Source organism: Lupinus angustifolius, chromosome LG10, assembly GCF_001865875.1.
Source record: "Lupinus angustifolius cultivar Tanjil chromosome LG10, LupAngTanjil_v1.0, whole genome shotgun sequence".
Taxonomy (NCBI): domain Eukaryota; kingdom Viridiplantae; phylum Streptophyta; class Magnoliopsida; order Fabales; family Fabaceae; genus Lupinus; species Lupinus angustifolius.
The window spans coordinates 10290862-10310016 of record NC_032018.1 but is presented as its reverse complement, the minus strand read 5'-3'; the positions used below and the strand labels follow the sequence as shown (position 1 = coordinate 10310016).

Sequence of the window (19155 nt, the reverse complement as noted above, 5' to 3'; positions counted from 1 at the left end):
CTTCTTTTTCCACAATCTGAATATCAGTGTTAGTTCTCGAAATGCTCACAATATGGCTACATGTGTCAATTCTTTCCCCTCAATATTGACTATCAGTGTCAGTTCTCAAAATTCCCATTTTTGCTGTTTGTGCTAATTTTCAAGTGCCACAAAAATAAATGGGGAAGTTTGCTGGAAATGCATCAGCGGAAAATATGTGGGAGAAAGAAAAAATTGAATGAAAGCGTATTCAACTTGGGGCAAATTATAATAAGGGGAGAATGCCTCTATTTATAACATGAGTTTTATCCAAGTTCTTCGTCTATCCAATGTGAGACTTGAGAATTGTTTTTTCAAAACTCTTCTATGTGGAACTTGCAAGTGTTTAGATTTCACGTCCAAAAGTTCTCACTAATATCTTCCAACAATCCCCCACCTGAAATTAAAAAATGATTTTCGAGAATTTTTGTGGTCTCAATAAGATTGTGTATAAACAAATGTGTCATGCGACTTGAACATTTGCATAATGAATATCCGGATTTTACTAGAGTGACTCGTAGTCTTGAACTCTATCTCCAGCGTCAAACCACACACAACATTTTCAAAGGTGTATTCTGTAAAGTTCGTGCATTGAAGGTCATCATGCAAGTTTATCTCAGTATAGCGAATGCTCTAGAAATTTATGTCCCTAAATTTCATAGAAAGCGGCTCTCACTTCTACATTCACATAGGTGAGTATAAATAGGAATAACTAACTTTAGTTTCATCTTAATCAAACCTTAAATTTTTCACATCCATAAAATAGGTCCTTTTATTAAAGTACTAGTAGATTAAAAAGTTAAATAGTTAGATTTCACCTTATGGTTTTTAATTTGTTCTTTGTGGCTTTGACTGGTTATTACACGTGGAGATAGGAATATTGGATCAACCATTCAACCCTTTCAAGAGAAGAAGCAAATAAGACACTGGGAAATGAAGAGGAGAATGCCAACCCCACAAACATCTTCTCTTCTGTGTGGGTTTCCTCCATAGCTCCATCACTTCATTTTCACTTTAACATCTTCTAGCATAGCAAATTAAAATTGAAAATTTCAAGTTTTAAATTTTCAGGCAAATTTCAAATGCTCTTTATGACCCAAAATTTATAAGAAATGGTGTTCCTGTTAACTCCTATCTTCAACTATTCAGAGAAAAACTCAAATTACACTTCGATAAAACAATAATCAATTGTGTACATTAAAAAATTGAAGGGTTAAATTTCACTATTAAATAAATTAACAAATATTTAATAGAAGGACCTATTTCATGAATGTCAGAAGTTTAAAACTTGATTGAGATAAAACTAAGTTGATAATTCTTATTTATAAAATGTGTAAAGTTTAAGGAAATTGTATACATTTTTCCATAATTCTATGATCGTATCTTAGATCAACGTAGCCTTGACACAACATTTCCTCATACAACCATTAGTCAACTCACTATAGAATGCATGCCTAGGATTGCCTACTGCCAAAAACAATAACAACACCATATTTCTTTGTAATGCTTGCTTTTATATTTTATTGCATGAGTTGTGGTAAAAATAGTTTCTATTTTCATTGACACACAATGTAAGAAAAATAGACCAATTATTCTTTATTGTGCCTGGTACTTTTAAAACCAAAATTGATGAAAAATTGATGAGTTCGGGCCAATTGCATTAGCCAATTTTCAATTTAAAATTATCACAAAAATCCTAGTTGATAGGCTAGTTGTCATTGCTCCCAAAATAATATTCCCTAAACAAAGAGGCTCTATGAAGGACAGACACATTCATGCCTACATTTGCTTAGTTTATGAGGTTATCAACCTTCTCGATCACAAAGTTTTTGGTGGCAATCTTGCTATTAAACTATATATCAAAAAGGCTTTTGACACAATAGATTGGTTTTTTCTATTGGACACTTTTAAGGCTTTTGGTTTCAATGAGAAATTCACCAATTGGATTAGTACTATTCTTCACTCTACTAAGATGTCAGACATAAATTGGTAGAATACCGGTTTTTTAGTTGTAGAAGGAGTGTCAGACGAGGAGATCATTTATCTCCCATTATTTTTTGCATAGGTGAAGATGTTTTCAATAGAGGAATTTTCAAGCTTATAATGGAGGGTAAGATTAATGCAATCACTGATCCAAGCAGATTGCAAACTCCAAGTCATGTTCTATATGTTGATGATGTCTTAATCTTCTAGAAGGGAATTAAGAGGGAGATATGGCCCTTAATTGTCTCATTTATAATTATGCTCACGCTTCATGTCATCATATTAATCTAAACAAGTACAAATTCTACACTTGTCAAGCTTCAGCTAGGAAAATTGCAAGTCTTGCTGCTACATTGGGATTATAAGCTGACAACTTGCCTTTCAATTACTTAGGGGTTCCCCTATTTAATGGAAAACCAAGAAGGGTTCATCTTTAGCCTATTGCTGATAAAATCATACTTAAGCTTGCTTCCTGGAAAAGATCTCTTCTTTCAATTATGAGCATAGTTGAGTTGGTGAAATCCATCATTCATAGTATGTTGATCTACAACTTTCACATTTACTATTGGCCATCCAATTTACTAAAATATGTGGATAACATCATCATAAATGTCATCTGGTCTGGTGACACAAAAGTCAAAAAGCTAGTCATTATGGTCTGGCAGCAAGTTTGCACTCCAACATTAGAAGGAGGGTTGGAGATTAGGTCCATAAAATTTATTAACCAAGCAGTCATGCTGAAGTTGGCTTATGAAATGTTTTCCTTTAAACAAGATTGGGTTGTATTCTATAGTTAGGCAAAGATTTGACAAAGCTAGATCCCCTACTACTAGATACTTCACATCTTCAATTTGACCTGACATCAGAAACAATTGGCATACAACTTTTACCAATTCCATATGGATGGTGGAGGATGGTCATATGATAAGCTTCTAGAGGGACAATTGGCTAGGTATTCCTATGATTGATTCCACGCAAATCCCTATTGAGATTCACTCTTCTCTCCTTCTAAATGGATAATTCCAAATATTTTGAAAGATTTGTACACTCAGATCTCAAAGGTTATAGCTGGAACAACCATTTCTTTTAGCCATGATCAATTAGCTTGACAATAAACAAATGATGGTGTTCTTACTCTTAAAGTTGCTCTTTCATTTGTCATGTCTCCTGGTAATCACTTGAATTGCATTAGTGCAAAGTCATCTAGTCTGTTGTCATTCCTCCATCCAAATCTTTCATCACTTGAAGATTACACAATAGGAATATGCTAATTGATGAGAATCTTCAAAAGAAGGGATGTTCGCTAGTGTCATTTTGCAATCGTTGCAAGAGTAATTCCGAAACATCAGAGCACCTTTTCTTGGTTTGCCCTTTTGCTATTGATCTTTGGCAATGATTGAGTACCATTTTCTTTACAAACTTGGACACCTTTTCTATTTCTTCTATCCTGCTAGCCTGAAATAATCAATGGAGTCCGCTGGTCAAAGATGTCTTAGCTCCTACAATCATTCGTACAGTTAGCATAAATGGGTATTGCAGAAATCAAAGTAGGTTTGAGGAAAGGAGAATCACATTGTCCCAAGCCATTTCCAAAATTAAAATGGATACTACACTTTTGAGGAACAACTCCAAGCATTTTGCAAAACTCTTAAACTCTATAAATTTCATACTCCAGATAACATGTCTATGCACAAAAGGTGATAAATAATTATAATTCAATTCTCACGAAAAGGACACAAGAAATTAGAGATTAAGTCCAAACTCTAGTTTTGGAAATGATGGAGCATTACCTTATCTTAGCTAAATCTCAATGCAAGTACTAAATGATTTGGGATTCATGTGAAAATGTATAAATACCTCATATCTAACGTTGGGTTTTAGTGAAAACATAATTTAGTAATAAGTTATTAAAGGTGTAAGAATATTTTACTGGCACTATTATAAATTCATCCCTCCTCAATTTACACATCATAATTTTAATAGATGAATAAAATAATTTATTTACTTATATAAGGATATAACTTATTCTATTTTCATTACCTTTTTTTGTATTATTTGAGTAACTTAATTTTAAGAATTATAAAAACAATAGGAAATCCTATTGATGTGATTGGTGTAATAAGTTCCCATTTTTTGTAATTTAGTCGAGCAATCTCTAACCTGAAACATAAAAATCAAAGGAGTGTATTTTTTTTATAGAATATAGGCATGCATTGCATTATGACATCTTATTAATGATTGTGGTGAAAGAATTCCATTCAAAATTGATTTGTTGTAAATTTATATTATGAATGTAGAAATTGAAATTGAATAACTTAATAAAGAAGACCTTGAAATTTAGAAGGGAACTTATGTTTGTTTGATTGTTTTGTGTTATCTCCGAAACAGTGAGTGAAACATTTTATCAAACAGGTTTGGTGTACAAAATCCTTCATACATTCTTCCTTTTCATGTTGCATGAACGCAGAAGAGATGATTGTTAAAAATTGGGGAAATAAAAAGGTATCATATTTTGATTGATACTTATATGTGTGGATGAAATCATGGTACACACCTGCATTTTAAAAAGAAGCGGCCATAACGTGTAACAAAATTATGATACTTATCTAGTTGCTCTATCTCTCAAATGTCCATTAACAATAGAACAAATACTAATATGCAAGAGAACAGAACATTAAAACAAAAGATGTTGTTAGTTGATGAAGAGAGAAAATAAGAAAAAGGTGAATGAAAGAACAATTATTATTTTTATTTTTGAATGATAATGTATGGGGAGAAACTACTCCTCAGGTCTCATGATTTTTTTTTAGTAGTTATCAGGTCCAATTAAACCCATATTTTCTTAATAAGTTGAAAAAAAAAAGTATAATGTTAGTTTTAACTAAAAGTAAATTTGGAAACTCAAAATTACTCCTTGGGCAGTTACCAAGGGTTTTAGCTTTATAAGTTAGCATAGATTATTATATCATTAAAATTCAAAATTATATTTATTACTAAAAATGTAATTCATTATAATTCAATATGGATATATACCTGTGTATTTGCATGGCATTTAAAGTAGTTACTTCCATCATTTACTTGTAACACTGATCCAGGATACTTCAATAACTAATTCTCATATGGTAATGATTTAGATCCAAAATCCTATAGATACAGAGACCCCAATGAAAGAGATCCACCAATATATCAGACCCTAAGTACACTAGCACAAAACACATCGACCCAGGTCAAGTTTGAAACCCCAGATATACACGTTTCAATGCAAGTTGGGACACATTTAGTTATGCCCACTTTCTCTGCTACAACACTACGAAAATGAGCTTCATCTTCAAAGCTTTTTACAAGGCAATTATTCTAACAACTGAAACAACTTTTGTACTCAACTCAGACCTTACTGCACACTAAAGTACTCAAGCTTAGAATGCAAAGCAATTGATATTATATTATAAACTACACGACATTTTTGCGATGATTTTGTTTTGCATCATTATGAACTACTTATGTGCAAGCATGTGTTAAGAACACCGAAGAAAAAATCAGTGATATTATTTATGAATTGTTTGCCAGATATCTTGGATTCAATGGTAATTCTCTGATTGCATCCAATAACCCAAAACAAAAATATTTATGGTGCATACATTGCATACAAAAACTCATGTATCAACTTCCTATGCTCATTCCCCATACTTCATTTTTTTGCCAAAAGAAACAGCAGAAGCACCAGAGAAGGAGCTTAATAGGCATAGAAAAGGAGGCAAATAAACCCCTAACATTGAATAATAACCCCCACCCCGTCCTAAAATAAGAAAAAGAAAACTAACATTGAAATTCTATTACCGCTGCGAAGAATCAACTGATACGATGACTTTCGAATGATATATGCTAGCTGTAAAGTGCTTCGGTGACAAGAGTGATGAGAACCAAAGATACAAGAGAAGTTACTTAGATTTCTTTGGTTGTGTTTCAGAAACCCTTTGGCCCATAATTTTACAAACTGGTTCCTCTCTTGACTGAATAAGTTTTAACGCAGGATGAACAATGAGATCTCCCATAACCAACTTCTGGCCCACGTCCAACTCACTTAAATCCACCTCAATATATGGAGGGATAATGTCAGCAGGGCATAGGTACTTAACAGTCCTTTTGATTGTATTCAAAGAAGCACCTGCCAAATTTGTAAAGTGATCAATCATATTCAACCATATAAATATGTCAAACATAAAACATCATAACATGTTCATATTTGAAGATATTAATATCATAGCATGAATGTTATCAGTAAGAGGAGTATGTGCCACACAGAAATGTTCAATAATGACCATTGACCATTCAGTATGCACCGTCAATTCTTAATCATATAATACAACAGAGTAACTCAACAACAACATAAAAATACAGACTAACTTAAATGTATCATAATAAACTCCAATTACTTTCCATAGAACTAATCTTCTATCCTTGTAACAACAACTAGCACATCAGACAATTTAATGAGAGAACACACCAAGTTTCACCTTTTTGATCTACAGGTTAACATGTATCTTGTGACAGGTCATATTCTCAACCATAGTAATTTGAATGCAGAATGGCCTTCTCAAATGTATACAAAAGTAATATTCCTAAATCAAGTGGGTAGAATTGCCCAGAGCCACAGGATTGAAATTGTTCTTAAGCCATATTATTAAACATTTATACAAGTATTTAGCAGTTGGACTACTGGTAATATCAGATGATCAACTTTGCTTCACTGCATAGGTAACTTATAAGTCTGGCGTAAGAAAACAAGTTATTCACATTATCACCATTAAAATGAAGGAGAGTTGGAACAAAAAAAAACCTTTACTGGAGGTGTATAATGGTGTAACTAAAAACAAACTTTTTATTTTGGATAGAAAAGTAACAAAAAATGAATCACTGCAACCAACCTGAAACCAACCTAGGAAGCCCCCACCATAAAACACACAAAAAAGAAGAGAAAAACTGATACAATTATACAAAAATAAACTCAAACCAGCATTCCCTTTTGCCTTCGACAAAGGCAACTTCAAAAGAAGCTGTTTTATTTTCAGTACAAGGGGTACTCAACCAATTTACAACCAAATAGATAATTACATCCAAAATAGTATCAGTACATTATATGACATCATAATACTCTATTAAAGCCTGCCTTCAGAAGCTAATTAATCCTTTTAATCATTTAGGCCCTCTATAATCTAATGTTAATCTCTGAAGTTCATTATCTAGCTTATTGTTTTTTATACTACATGTATTTGACAAGAATACCAATTTTATCCACGTTGTGTCAAAAAGTTATGGGGGGTAGATAAGACAGATCACTTGCAATGCCTATAGCCATAACAAATAACCTCCTTAGCTAGTGCCCCCTACCTTTGGCCAAAAGCTTTCAACAAATGGACAAAGGAGGACTACCTTTTCATAAAGAAATCCATGTACTGGTGATTGAAGTAAAAACAAAATGTGGTCTAGTGCACGAGGCTCCCACCTACTGGATCTAAGGAAGGTAGATGTATGCAACCTTACCCCAGGAAGCGAATAAATTGTTTCCAGAATTTGAACTTGTAACCTCTTGGCCACTAAACAACAACTTTACTTTTGCGCCACGGCTCACCCTTTTGGTGATTAAAGTCAAATTGTAACTAAATACAAAATGGTACAATTATAGCAAGCACCTTGAAGTTAGACTGCTAGAAATAAAGAGAGTAGCATGACTCATATAAAATACAGAGCACATCATAGATGTCAACAAAGTGCATCCAATTTTAATAGACATTGCATATTTAACTGATTGATTAGTAGTGAGGGTCATTCTTTTCAAAGCATCCATTGGCTGAATACACTAGATTCATTTATGTACCTAATACCAAATACCAGAACAAAGAAATCATGAAAAACAATTTGTTACGTATAGTCGGCTTGCTTGATCATACAATGCACTAGATTCACTTATGTCAAACCATTGGCTTGTTGAAGCATATGCTAATTGAATCATTTCCTGTACAAGATCACATAACCTGAGTTCTCATGTTAAAGCTACATACAATGCTTCAACCATAATAAGCAGAAACCAAAACATCCAATTTTCACATAAAACCCATTGCATTTACTAACTAGCAATAGAATGAACTGCACGGGTATCAAAACTAACCTACACAGACCTTTAGACTAACCCAGTTAAGTGTTTAGGGCTTTAGGCTGGGTTGAAAGAATTTGGTAACTACTAATGGCCATCTGGGTTACAAATAAATTATTAAACATTGAGATTGAGATTCTCTCCTTCTTAACACAGATGAAATATGAATTAAATAGAATATTCACAATAACATCGGTACACCAAAAGCCTCATAGAAATGAAGACAAGGTGGGGACATGCAAGACCGTAATATCATAAATTTACTCTACATAGAAAACTACAGCATGACTGCAATAGGCATTCCAAGTGTGCTAACCTTTCTTCAGTCCAGGGGATACATCTTCTCCTATGAATACAAGAGGAACGTCGACTTTCAACAAAGCATTTGATGGAGCCCTTATAAAAGTGACATTCAATGGTATGTCTGTGCTTGCTTTAATATGAAGCTGGGAAATTTTCAAAAGGAAAATTCAAACCACATCATAAATTTTAATGTGCATACACATATAATATTTATAAAACAGCATAAGGAACCTATGACTAGTCAATATTAAATAACAAACACAGGCTTATATATCAAATCAAAAGGACATAACGAAGTTTTTAAAAAATCATAACAGCTTAAACTCTAACAGAAGCTTCTTATTGTTTAACCAAGCCCAAACCAAAGCATGAAAACTTGTAGCATTTTTCAAGCATCATCCAAGAAAACCAGGAACTTTGAAAAGGAAATTTTTAATTAGAAAAGGGTGATTTTGCATTTGCATACAATGTTTAAAAAGTATATCATTTATTTTAATATTTCAGAAGCTAAGGATAGTCAGCTTCTAGATACATTCTAAATACAAACACTAATTTTAAAGAACATAGTGAAAACCTTTTTCAAAAGCAAATATAATACATTACCACCTATAATAATCTTTTGTAGATACAACTGAACGAACACAATAAAATTCCAACAATAAGATGAACAAATTTATTTCATTTAACAATAATTAGACAAATGAAAGTGCTGAATGATTTCCTAATAATTACATCTTCAAAACAATATAAATAAATTTGAAATTTACACAAAGAAATACATCATCAGTTTCTCTTCTGACCACCAACCCTTAACTAATTATGGTCAAATGAAAAGTTGAAGAAAATTGTTTAATAATAGTAATGAAATGAAAAAACCTATCATTTCACTCACTGAATTCGTTAGTACCTGATATATTAGGAATTGACTTTAGCAAATTATCATTATAGTCCCTAAAACTATAAGCATCAGTCATGTTAGTCCCTAAACTTAAGACCTGTATAACTGATTGTTATAATCTAAAGAACTAACTAATACATGACTTTACAAATCCATGTATAATTTCACAAAGTCCGAGAAATAATAAGATAAAATGGTTTTAAGTTTCATAGGCTCCAAACCATTAGAACGTGGAGCATTTATTGCCGCAATTACAGTTGCAGAAACTCAGAAAACCTTCCACATTGCGGCCTCATAAGTGTATAATAAGATAAGTTGTTACAAATTCAGGGACAAAACAGTAATTCAGTCTAAACACAACAACCACAAAATGTTGACAATATTTAGTTACCTTCCTTGGCAAAACCCGAACCTTCTCAACGATCTCTTCGGACTCGAAGTCATTGCGAACTTCGAGTTCGAAGAGTCGTGAGAGGAAGAACGATTCGCCGAGGTGTTTAACGAGCTTCTTGATCTGATTAGTACGGACGGAAATGAGTCGTTTGTTTCCGCCGTGCTGTCCATCTTCTTGCTCGAAGACGATGCTCGGCACGCGCCCAACCTTCCTCTCCTTCTCCGAAATGTTTTTTCCAGAGATGGCGCGTGGGATCGCGAGTATCGTCTCGTCGTGTTTAGGGTTGGGGTGAGGGAAGCCTGGGAGGTACGTTAGAGGTGGAAGGTCTGGGAGTTCGTGGTGGTGGAGGACGGCGGCGGCGGAGTTGGAGAGGTGGCGGAGGAGGAGGAAGGAGGAGGGTTTGGTGAGTACGTGGCGGTGAAGAAACATTGGATTGGTTTTGATTAATGAATGAGGTTGAAGTGTTTGTTATTAAGGGTTTTTGGCTATGAAAGGAATTAAGAGAAGAGGGTTATAGTTCAGTCAAAGGTGCCTCATTATCTCAGCTATGCACCAAATGAGTTTTTCACGTGATATGCACGTGCTCACAAAAATGATATTCACTGTGTAGTTGAACATTTAACCTTTTGATGAGGATCTAATAGTACATTGCTACACTAACCAGTGACAACAAATCTCGCACACTAAATAAAGGAAATTCCTTATTGCATTGAGACATTCATTTGGAGCAAAAAGCTATGGACTAGGTATCATTCACTTTCTTCCGGGTAACAAGCCATGAACAAACTTTGTGGTCTCTATGGTTAGACTACCCATAAAAACCAACCAATTCTTGAAACCAAACTCGTCCGTCAAAAAGAGAAGGAATGAAAAGTAGAGCTAGCAAAACAAAAAAAGAGGAAGTAAAATAAAAGAGAATAAAGAATCTACTCACACCAGATAACTTATCTCGAAGTTTTCATTTTAAAATATATTATAAAAAAAATAAGATACATATTAAATAATAAATAATTTTAAGGAGATAAATTATTTCATAATATGAAAAGATACTTTATTCCTAAAAGAAATTATATGAAATATAAATGATGCGATCTATAAATTAAGTGTTTTTTTTAAAGAAAAATACATATCCACATATAACATCAAAGTTTTATATATTATGAGTTGATAATTTACCATTTATTTTTAATTATTCTTGATTTTTCAATAAAAAGTAACATAAATCAATAACTAATTATATATAATTTTTACTCTGGCAATATACAGATATTACAATAACTTTTTAATTGGTTGGTAAGTATAAACAATTATAAAATTGTGTATGTACCAATGTTATTAAACCCAAATCGGATATCAAACTGAAAGATGTTTCGTATTATGTTTAATTTATTTAAACAATTCAACCGTCTAATCAGACTGATAATTTTATATATAATTAATAATTATCTATAATTATATATAAATATTAATTTTTATATAACTAATGATTATGTATAATTATAGTATTATACTATAGTAATATATCTTCATCTTTTTTAAACCTTGAGTAAAACAAGACATTAGACTAGTATTTCATTTTCTAATTTTAAGTGAATTGTTCAGTTCACTTTCCCGATTATTTCAGTTTAACCAGGTTTAACACAGTCAGACTGAAATTTCCCCTATTCAAAATGGTCTAATCCCTCATTCAATTAAGACTACAAAAGAGTCATTTTCAAGTCTGATTCGGGATCAAACCAATTAGACCACCCGGTCCCATCCTCACAACAACCACTTAAGGGCAAAATCCTTCTCCATGAGTATGGATGCTCTAAAGATTTTCACACTTTTGACCAACCTTTTTGACAATTAAGACCGAAAAATTACTCCACCCAAGTGAAAAAGAAAATAAGGAAATTGCGGGTACCTTAGGTAATCAAAGATATAATCATAGCAAATGCGAGAGTTAAGAGTTACAAAAACAATTACCAACAAAACACCCAAGTAACTTTCAGACATATGGAGGGAAAACTAATGAATGACTAAGAAACTCAAAATTTGTTAATATTGTCCAATCTTACAATATAGAAAATTCAGACAAATGATCAAAACTATCTACATTCATGTTAGTTAGAATTTAGCAATCATGAATTCCTGACTCATTACATACTTGTCAGTACTCTCCCCTACTCCTAAAAAACAATGTGTGCTGGTTTGGTTAGTACATAATTTTGCTCATACTCAAAATCACCACCTCCACAAATTGAAAGGCCAAAGTCCATTTTCACTTCCTACATCTGTGGAATCAGACTCACTTCCCATTGTCTCATCTGAACTTTCGACAGGAAGGAGTTCTATCCGCTCTGCATTTTCAATGATCCAGTCACTAAATTCCGGAGACGCAGCCCATTCTGCTAAAGCTTGCTTAGTGGATTCTCTTGTGAAGTCATCCCATTCTTTCTTTGTGAACTTCTTTCTGTTGCGGGTCTTATGGAAGGTTGAATAATAGTCCTGCCCACTTTGGGTCCCGGAAGATGGTCGCATCACTGGTGTGAACCCAGACCCAGAAGATGGTTGCATCACTGGTGTGAATCCAGAAGATGGTCGCGTCACTGGTGTGAACCCAAAAGATGGTGACACAACACCTGAAACAAAGTAAACATATAATAACATCAAAATCATTATCGTTACAGGCATTGAAGTGTACATTACAGGTTTTGAATCAAAGTATACATCACTGAATGAAACAAACTTCACAAGACTTCCCCTAAGTTTAATAAAAATAAGCAAAGCAAAGCATGTGCGCCTGTTAGGAAAGTTTAAAAATTCAATTCAATGTTGAGAGCGGAACCGTTTGGCACTGAGTTCATTAAAAAAAGATAATCACAGCAAAGCATGTGCTATATGTAAAAACTGTTTGAAAACTCAATTCAGTGCTGAAAGTGAAAGAATAAACACTGAACTTAATTTAGTACTTTTTGCCTTAACCTCATAATAGAAGTTTATAATAAAATACCAACCCATGGACTCAAAATGCTATTTTATGGAGTATACATATAAGCAACTTAACAGTTGAGAAAGTTATTTTTTAGAGCAAGTCTTCATGTCAGTTGAACAAAAGCTTCCTGTCTATTTTATCCAAATATTCTGGTTGCTAATGTTTTGATTTACTTACTAAAAAAATTCTTTAAGCAAATTCCACATAATCCAGATACCACTTCAAACCAGTATAAGCCGGTTATTCTCAGCTAAAAGTCCAATTTCTTTGATCTACTCACAAGAAATGTAGTAATCATAAAGACTGGAACATAAACCAATACCTCTCACGGGAGACTCAGACCATGCAGATTGCTTAGGGCTATTCCACATTTTTCCTTTAGGGGTTGACTTCCCAAGGAATTCAGCACGGCCATGTGTTCTTCTCACCAGCTGCAATGAATAATCATCATGCCCTGAAGTTTCATACCTGCGTGATATCATGACATGTTTAGAAGTGGAAAACTTGGAACCTCAAAGACATTATCTTTGACAGTCATAACCCCAATATAAAAGGATCATTTTTAGGACAGTCATACATACATTTTAGTAGTCAAAATCTAACGTGTGAGTGGATCCTACTCTCTCTAAGTTCCTTTACTATCTAAAATGGACAAACTGGTAACTGGTTACAAATTGCAATGTTCAAACATCTAGCCCATGACCATTTCCGATGATAAAGTTGCATGCTTCATATTATAAAAAAGCAAGATATAACAATTCATGAAAATATCCCGAACCCAGTATTGACAAGTTGTCAGCAATCATGACAACCATATCATCTAATGTTTTTTGATGAAACTACCATGACGATTTAAATGCAGAGCAATACCATTTAAAGTGAAGGAACACTTGGGTATGCTGGTAGAATACATTACATAAAACTATGAAGTGATGGAAACCAACTGTGTCCAATAAAAATGATTTTACATGAACAAATAAAACAAAACACAAAGAGAAGTCAACTTACCATCCATGAAGCCACTTTACCAACGAAATAACAGCTCCACAAGAGACCAAGGCACCAATTGCTAGAAGAGGATCAAGAGTGCTCTGATAGAGAAATGAAAATCAGAGTATAAATAGGTAATGAACCACATTATAGAAATAAGAGACCATAATGGTCAGCAAACACTAGAGAAAGGTAAGATTTTAATTAACAAAATTAAATAAATCCCAATGAAATATTATGATCCATCTCAAAACCAACTCAAATATCAATGATTCAAAAGACAATTTCATCAAGAAAATAAATTAAATAAAATAACCAAGTCTTGCCATGCCAAAACATGAAAATTTACCCATGTATGCCATTATTTATTTCTTAGATTTTATTGATGCATAATTTTTAATTAACCATTTTTTATTATTTTTCCATATTTAGATTTTATATTTCGTTGATGCTCTTTATTTTAAATTACAACATAATACGAAAACTAATAAAACGTATATTTTAAAAAATGAAGAGTAAAATAGTGAAATGTAATATTTATATAAATAAAAACACTAAATTTACAAAAATAAGGTGGTAAGAAACACTTCAAAAATGGTATACATTATTAAATGTCTCAAAAAGTGTCAGCTTGGTAATATTTAATAGGTGAGTTTGGATAAATATTTCACAAGAAGCAGACTAGAAATAAGCAGTGGTTTGATGATTCTTGAAATTTTCAAGCAACAGTAAAAATTTAAGCAAATGGTCAATAGTAACCTAGCAAAATATGCCATTACAAACAGGGTGAGTTTTAATAACAGCCATAGTCTGTCGCACATATTCCATGTTTAGAAAAATCCAAACCTGCAATATAAAGGTGGCTCCAACAATGCGCATTGCCCATTTCACAAACTGAGCAACTCCCGTATCAACACTGCCATCTTCTTCCGAAATAACAAACTTCCTAACAATCCAGTAGCCTAAAGCAGCTCCGGCCAAGATAATACCCACGAGAACAAAAATAGCAACCTGTAAACCATTGAGCAAATATATTTAATGGAAGTGATGATTGTCTGAGATACAAGCAAAGATGGTCACAATCAGCAGGAGATGAATGGACAACAGATATACTTACTGGGTTGTGCATCTCTTCACTCAATCCAAAACTCTGAAGAATTGAATTTACGAATGCAGAGAATTGGTGCAAAATGACTGATCCAACTCCAAGCTGAAAAAGCACATAATAATCATATTAAGAGTGTTGACATTAACAACAAGCAAGTAAAAAAGTAGAAACATGAAGAGCTGCAGGTAAAAAAGGGCCAAAACTAAATCAAACTCACCACTGATCCATATATGGTAATGTAAAAGATACTTTTTCTTCCAGTTGGCAATAATTTCATGCCCTGTACCATAATTAAGAAACAATAATTAGAAAAATATGTTCAAGTAACCAAGGAAAACATAGAAGAAATGGAACAAAATAAATACACATATAATATAATGTTAATTAATATACCTGGAAGAGAAGGATTATAATGACAAGAAAGATCCCTATAGCCATTGAACTGCTATAATAAAACGGAACCCAGCTGCTAATAATTGGAGCCAACAACAGAAATACTGATCCCATTGCAAGACAAATGAGGCGCCATTTCTGAAAATCTGCAAAATTTTGTGTATAACAAAATATTAATAAGTGCCAAACAATTTTTTTAAGAAGATTGCAAGGAGAAACATAACAAAACAATAAATAGTTTCCCCTTTTATGAGATGGAAGAAACCAACCTTCTTCAAGAGCAATTGTAACAGAGTTTGATATGTCACCATTGATCTTCACATCAACATATCTATTTTCATAAGGTGACATAACAGCACTCCACACCCCCTTCTGTAGACTCCTCCATTCATCCTTTTCACATCGACACCATCCAAGTGAATTATTCCTGCACATACAATGAAAATAAGAAATGGCAATCTTGAAAGACATTTGAAGTTTGAATCTAGAGAGTCTGTATGTGCAATAAACATACACCTTAGAGAAGAGGGTGCAGAGACAAAAAATGAATATAGAATATCATGCACAGTATATCCAGATTATGCACTTTACCTGTGGAAACAGACTTGAATTTTGTTATGTAACCTCTCTGGGATAGCAGCAGATGGAGCTAAAGTAATGTGAAATGAACTAGAATAGCTCCCGAGTTTTAATCTGGAAATACCAGAAACTTGAACACGCTCACATCGTGAAGTGTCTTTAACACCATGAGTAGCAGAATGCCCAGAAAGTAGGGAAGGGGAGACATCAAGAACCGGCCTTTCAATATCGATACCTGTAGTTAAAACATGATGAGATTCTTCTCAAGTGAAATTTGTAGGAAAAGAACAATACAAGTAAGCATAACTAATATACTGCGTCTGGTCCTTATTACAAGTCATTTCATGGTCCCTTTTATAAGGCATTTTACATTTCTATACAACATCTATTATTTTTTTCACATTTGTCACTATTGAAAGCTTTGAGCATATACTATAATCTTATAATACTTCAAATCCTGGAAAAATGTCTCTCCGCTTATGGGGTAAGGCTACATAATCTGTCATGTCCAGATCTCACTAAGTGAGAGCTTGCCGCCCTTTTTTTAATTAATAAATTAATAATTAATAAAAGTGACTACTTTATTGGAATATATAGTTTAGTTAAAAGTGTCTTGCAAATAAAACAAGAGGGTGTACCAAAACACACATTTGTAAAATTAAGTGAAAATTTCAGTATAACATACAGCTAGCTAACAAAAAAAGACAAGCGATTCTTATAATTCCCCATATAACAACCACTTTTGAAGGAAACTTATCACAACTACCAGATTTGCATTACAGGTCAGTAACAGTTCCCTGTTTTCGGGTATGTACCACCTACCAAATTACGGAGTTCAGAGCAGTCTTATAATAATAATAATAATAATAATATAAAAATGGGAACACGTCTGTTGTACCAAAAAGTGTTTGTCCATGTGTCACTTAAGTTAAAAGTGTAATAATTAAGTGTTTTTCTGATAAATCACTTTAAGTGGCACATGACATTTACACTTTTTGGGACAGAAAATAAAAACTGACAACATAAAACTGGGCACCACACCCTGGAACCAGTTCCACATACCATGTAACTATGATCCGTAAAACAACATACATAGCAATAATTTCCCATACCCATATGAACCTCAATATACAACAGTTGTAACAAATTTTATTTACCAAGAAAAGGGAATCAAATACATGTAAGTTCAATTTTATTGGTTTAAAAGAGAAACCCTAAGTGAAACAAAATTGAAGTGAGAGAAAGGGAGAAGGAGATTAAAACCTTTGAGAAGGAGTGGGGTATCGTTATTATCGGCGTTGGAGGAAGAGAAGAAGAGTTGAAGAAGAAGAAGCACAGTGATGGTGGTGCGAGAGAAGAAGAAGAAGAATGGTTTCATGACTCAGATGGGAACAAAAAATAGTAGAGCATAGTATATAGGGTACGCTTTGTTTTATAATTTGGGTAGCGTTAGTTTTAAGGCGAGGTTAACGCGGCCACGGGATTTTATTGGAATTTTCAGTTTACTATCTGTCTACTACTTCGTAAGTAGAGTGTAGAGACGGCGTAGCGTAACTTTACCGTCAACATGGTATTCAAAATTGAAAATTAACTTCAAAAAATAAAGGGTTAATTGTGCTTTTAATCTCTCTTTTTTATTTTATTGGGAAAATTCTATAAAAAGTTGAAAACACTTCAAACTTTGTCATGTTTACACGTAGTTACCATGTTTTTTCTTTTTAATTGCCGCTTTAACAATTAGTAAAATTTGGTTTCTACGTTTATATTTATACTTCTACATTATATATTTATATCTATCTATACTATATATAAAGGATGGTGTAACTACCATGGTGTAATTTTATTTTCCCATTTTGCCTAAACTTTTTAATTTATATAAAAAAAACTATATAATTATATGTAATCACCACCAACATATTAATCATATCTCTAACATCTATACTTCAATACTTGCAGTTTAATTCTCTTCGGGTTTGATATTCGGACATAAGTCAGATAACCTCAAGTTCTCAAATAAGACAAGTTTTGTTGTCTATTCTTATTAATTTTCATATAAGGAAATTTTGTTTTTAGCCTTGGGGACTCTATTTAGCACAAATAATGCAGTTAATAAAATTTCACCCACCATGAAGGTGCTGCACTGGAACTTAACATAATAGCTACAACTTAATTCAGTTAAAGTTCTATTTTATTCTTTCTTTCAGCTTTACCATTCATTTCATGTGAACATGGGTAGTTGTTTCATGAATAATGTCATTTGATTTATAAAATTCATTAAACAGGTTAGAACTATACTTAGTACCTCAATCGCTTCTGAGTTGTTTAGTTGATTTTCAATTTCAGTTACATATAACTTAAACATCTTCACTTTTATTTTTCAAAGTAAAATCAGAACAATCATTAATAAAAGTGATAAAATAACATTTACCACTTCTAGTTAACGTTTCATCTAATTCACACATATATATATATGTATTAAATCTAAAGGCTCAAATTGTCGCATTACTAGTTTATGAGGTTTTTTTTAATTTTCTCTTGAGTGCATGATTCACAAATTTTAAAATCATTTTAAGTTTGCACGTTTATTAATATGACAAAGTCTAGAATATCCAATATTAAAATCACACAACATGTAAACAAAATTAGAAATTTTATTAATAGAAACATCAACACTTAATTTAAACGCGCCATCAATGACGTACTTTTTCCCAACAAATACTCCATTTTTAGTAAGAGTATACAAGTCTGCTCTTATGGTTTGGGTAAAACTAGTCTTATTAAGAAGACAGCCAGAAACCAGATTCTTCCTCATCTCTAGAGTGTGCATCACATCTTTGGGAATCAGAGTCTTCCCATATGTAAATTTTAGCTCCACATCACCAGTTCCATCAACAACAGTGGTGTGGGAGTCACCCCACAACACCTTCTTGTCATCAGCATCCGTGTATGTTTTGAACATAACACGGTCATAGCAGACATGGTGAGATGTGCTAGTATCTATCCATCACCCATCAGTTCCTCCAACCATAGTGGCTTCAGATAATACTACCACAAATAGCTCATCAACCATGTTGGCACGTGGAGGACGATCTATAGGTTTATTTCTGCACTTGTGTGCCATATGACCTGGCTTCCCACACTTGAAGCAGGTGAACAGGTTTGCAGAGTCATTCTTAGTAGGTGGCTTAGCATATTAGACCTTTTGAGGGTTCCAATTCTTGTTGTCACTGGTGTTCTTAGCCTTATCCTCATTGCGGTCCTGATTCTTGAAGTTAGTGCTACTAGGCTTCAGAACTGCACCTGAGAATTTCTTCTTAGTGCTATTGTTGGAGACAATCAACGCATCTTCACTCTGATCTTG

At 33.2% G+C, this 19155-nt stretch overlaps 2 protein-coding genes across 5 annotated transcripts; both read right to left on the bottom strand.

The window, feature by feature from the left end:
• On the bottom strand, positions 5539 to 10265 carry LOC109357754 (50S ribosomal protein L25-like). 2 transcript variants are annotated; one of them, XR_002108887.1, is made up of 4 exons: positions 9745 to 10265; positions 8469 to 8598; positions 5723 to 6166; positions 5555 to 5674 (listed from the first exon to the last, which is right to left on the bottom strand). XR_002108887.1 is itself a non-coding variant. In XM_019601795.1 (3 exons), the coding sequence occupies exons 1-3, from the start codon at positions 10174 to 10176 to the stop codon at positions 5940 to 5942; spliced, it is 789 nt and encodes a 262-aa protein (XP_019457340.1). In that variant the 5' UTR covers positions 10177 to 10265; the 3' UTR covers positions 5539 to 5939. The 2 variants fall into 2 exon arrangements, 1 of the variants encoding a protein (XP_019457340.1); XM_019601795.1 differs by having other exon boundaries at positions 5539 to 6166.
• LOC109358471 lies at positions 11747 to 17222 on the bottom strand. Of its 3 annotated transcripts, none has more exons than XR_002108969.1 (11): positions 17058 to 17219; positions 15807 to 16029; positions 15485 to 15642; positions 15216 to 15361; positions 15040 to 15102; positions 14832 to 14924; positions 14561 to 14725; positions 13733 to 13815; positions 13047 to 13192; positions 11890 to 12371; positions 11747 to 11856 (listed from the first exon to the last, which is right to left on the bottom strand). XR_002108969.1 is itself a non-coding variant. In XM_019602712.1 (11 exons), exons 1-11 carry the CDS (start codon positions 17170 to 17172, stop codon positions 11974 to 11976), a joined length of 1560 nt encoding a protein of 519 aa, XP_019458257.1. In that variant the 5' UTR covers positions 17173 to 17222; the 3' UTR covers positions 11747 to 11973. The 3 variants fall into 3 exon arrangements, 2 of the variants coding, with proteins under 2 accessions (XP_019458257.1, XP_019458256.1); XM_019602712.1 differs by having other exon boundaries at positions 11747 to 12331; positions 12362 to 12371; positions 17058 to 17222; XM_019602711.1 differs by having other exon boundaries at positions 11747 to 12371; positions 17058 to 17220.

Coding starts and splice junctions, on each gene's coding strand:
- LOC109358471 (XM_019602711.1), bottom strand. CDS start 17,172: ATGAAACCATTCTTCTTCTTCTTCTCTCGCACCACCATCACTGTGCTT. Junction 13,816..14,560: donor GAGCCACCTTTATATTGCAG/GTTTGGATTTTT, acceptor TTTCTCTATCAG/AGCACTCTTGATCCTCTTCT. Junction 13,193..13,732: donor GTAAAGTGGCTTCATGGATG/GTAAGTTGACTT, acceptor GATATCACGCAG/GTATGAAACTTCAGGGCATG.
- LOC109357754 (XM_019601795.1), bottom strand. CDS start 10,176: ATGTTTCTTCACCGCCACGTACTCACCAAACCCTCCTCCTTCCTCCTC. Junction 8,599..9,744: donor TTCGGGTTTTGCCAAGGAAG/GTAACTAAATAT, acceptor AAAATTTCCCAG/CTTCATATTAAAGCAAGCAC. Junction 6,167..8,468: donor ATCCCCTGGACTGAAGAAAG/GTTAGCACACTT, acceptor CAAATTTGGCAG/GTGCTTCTTTGAATACAATC.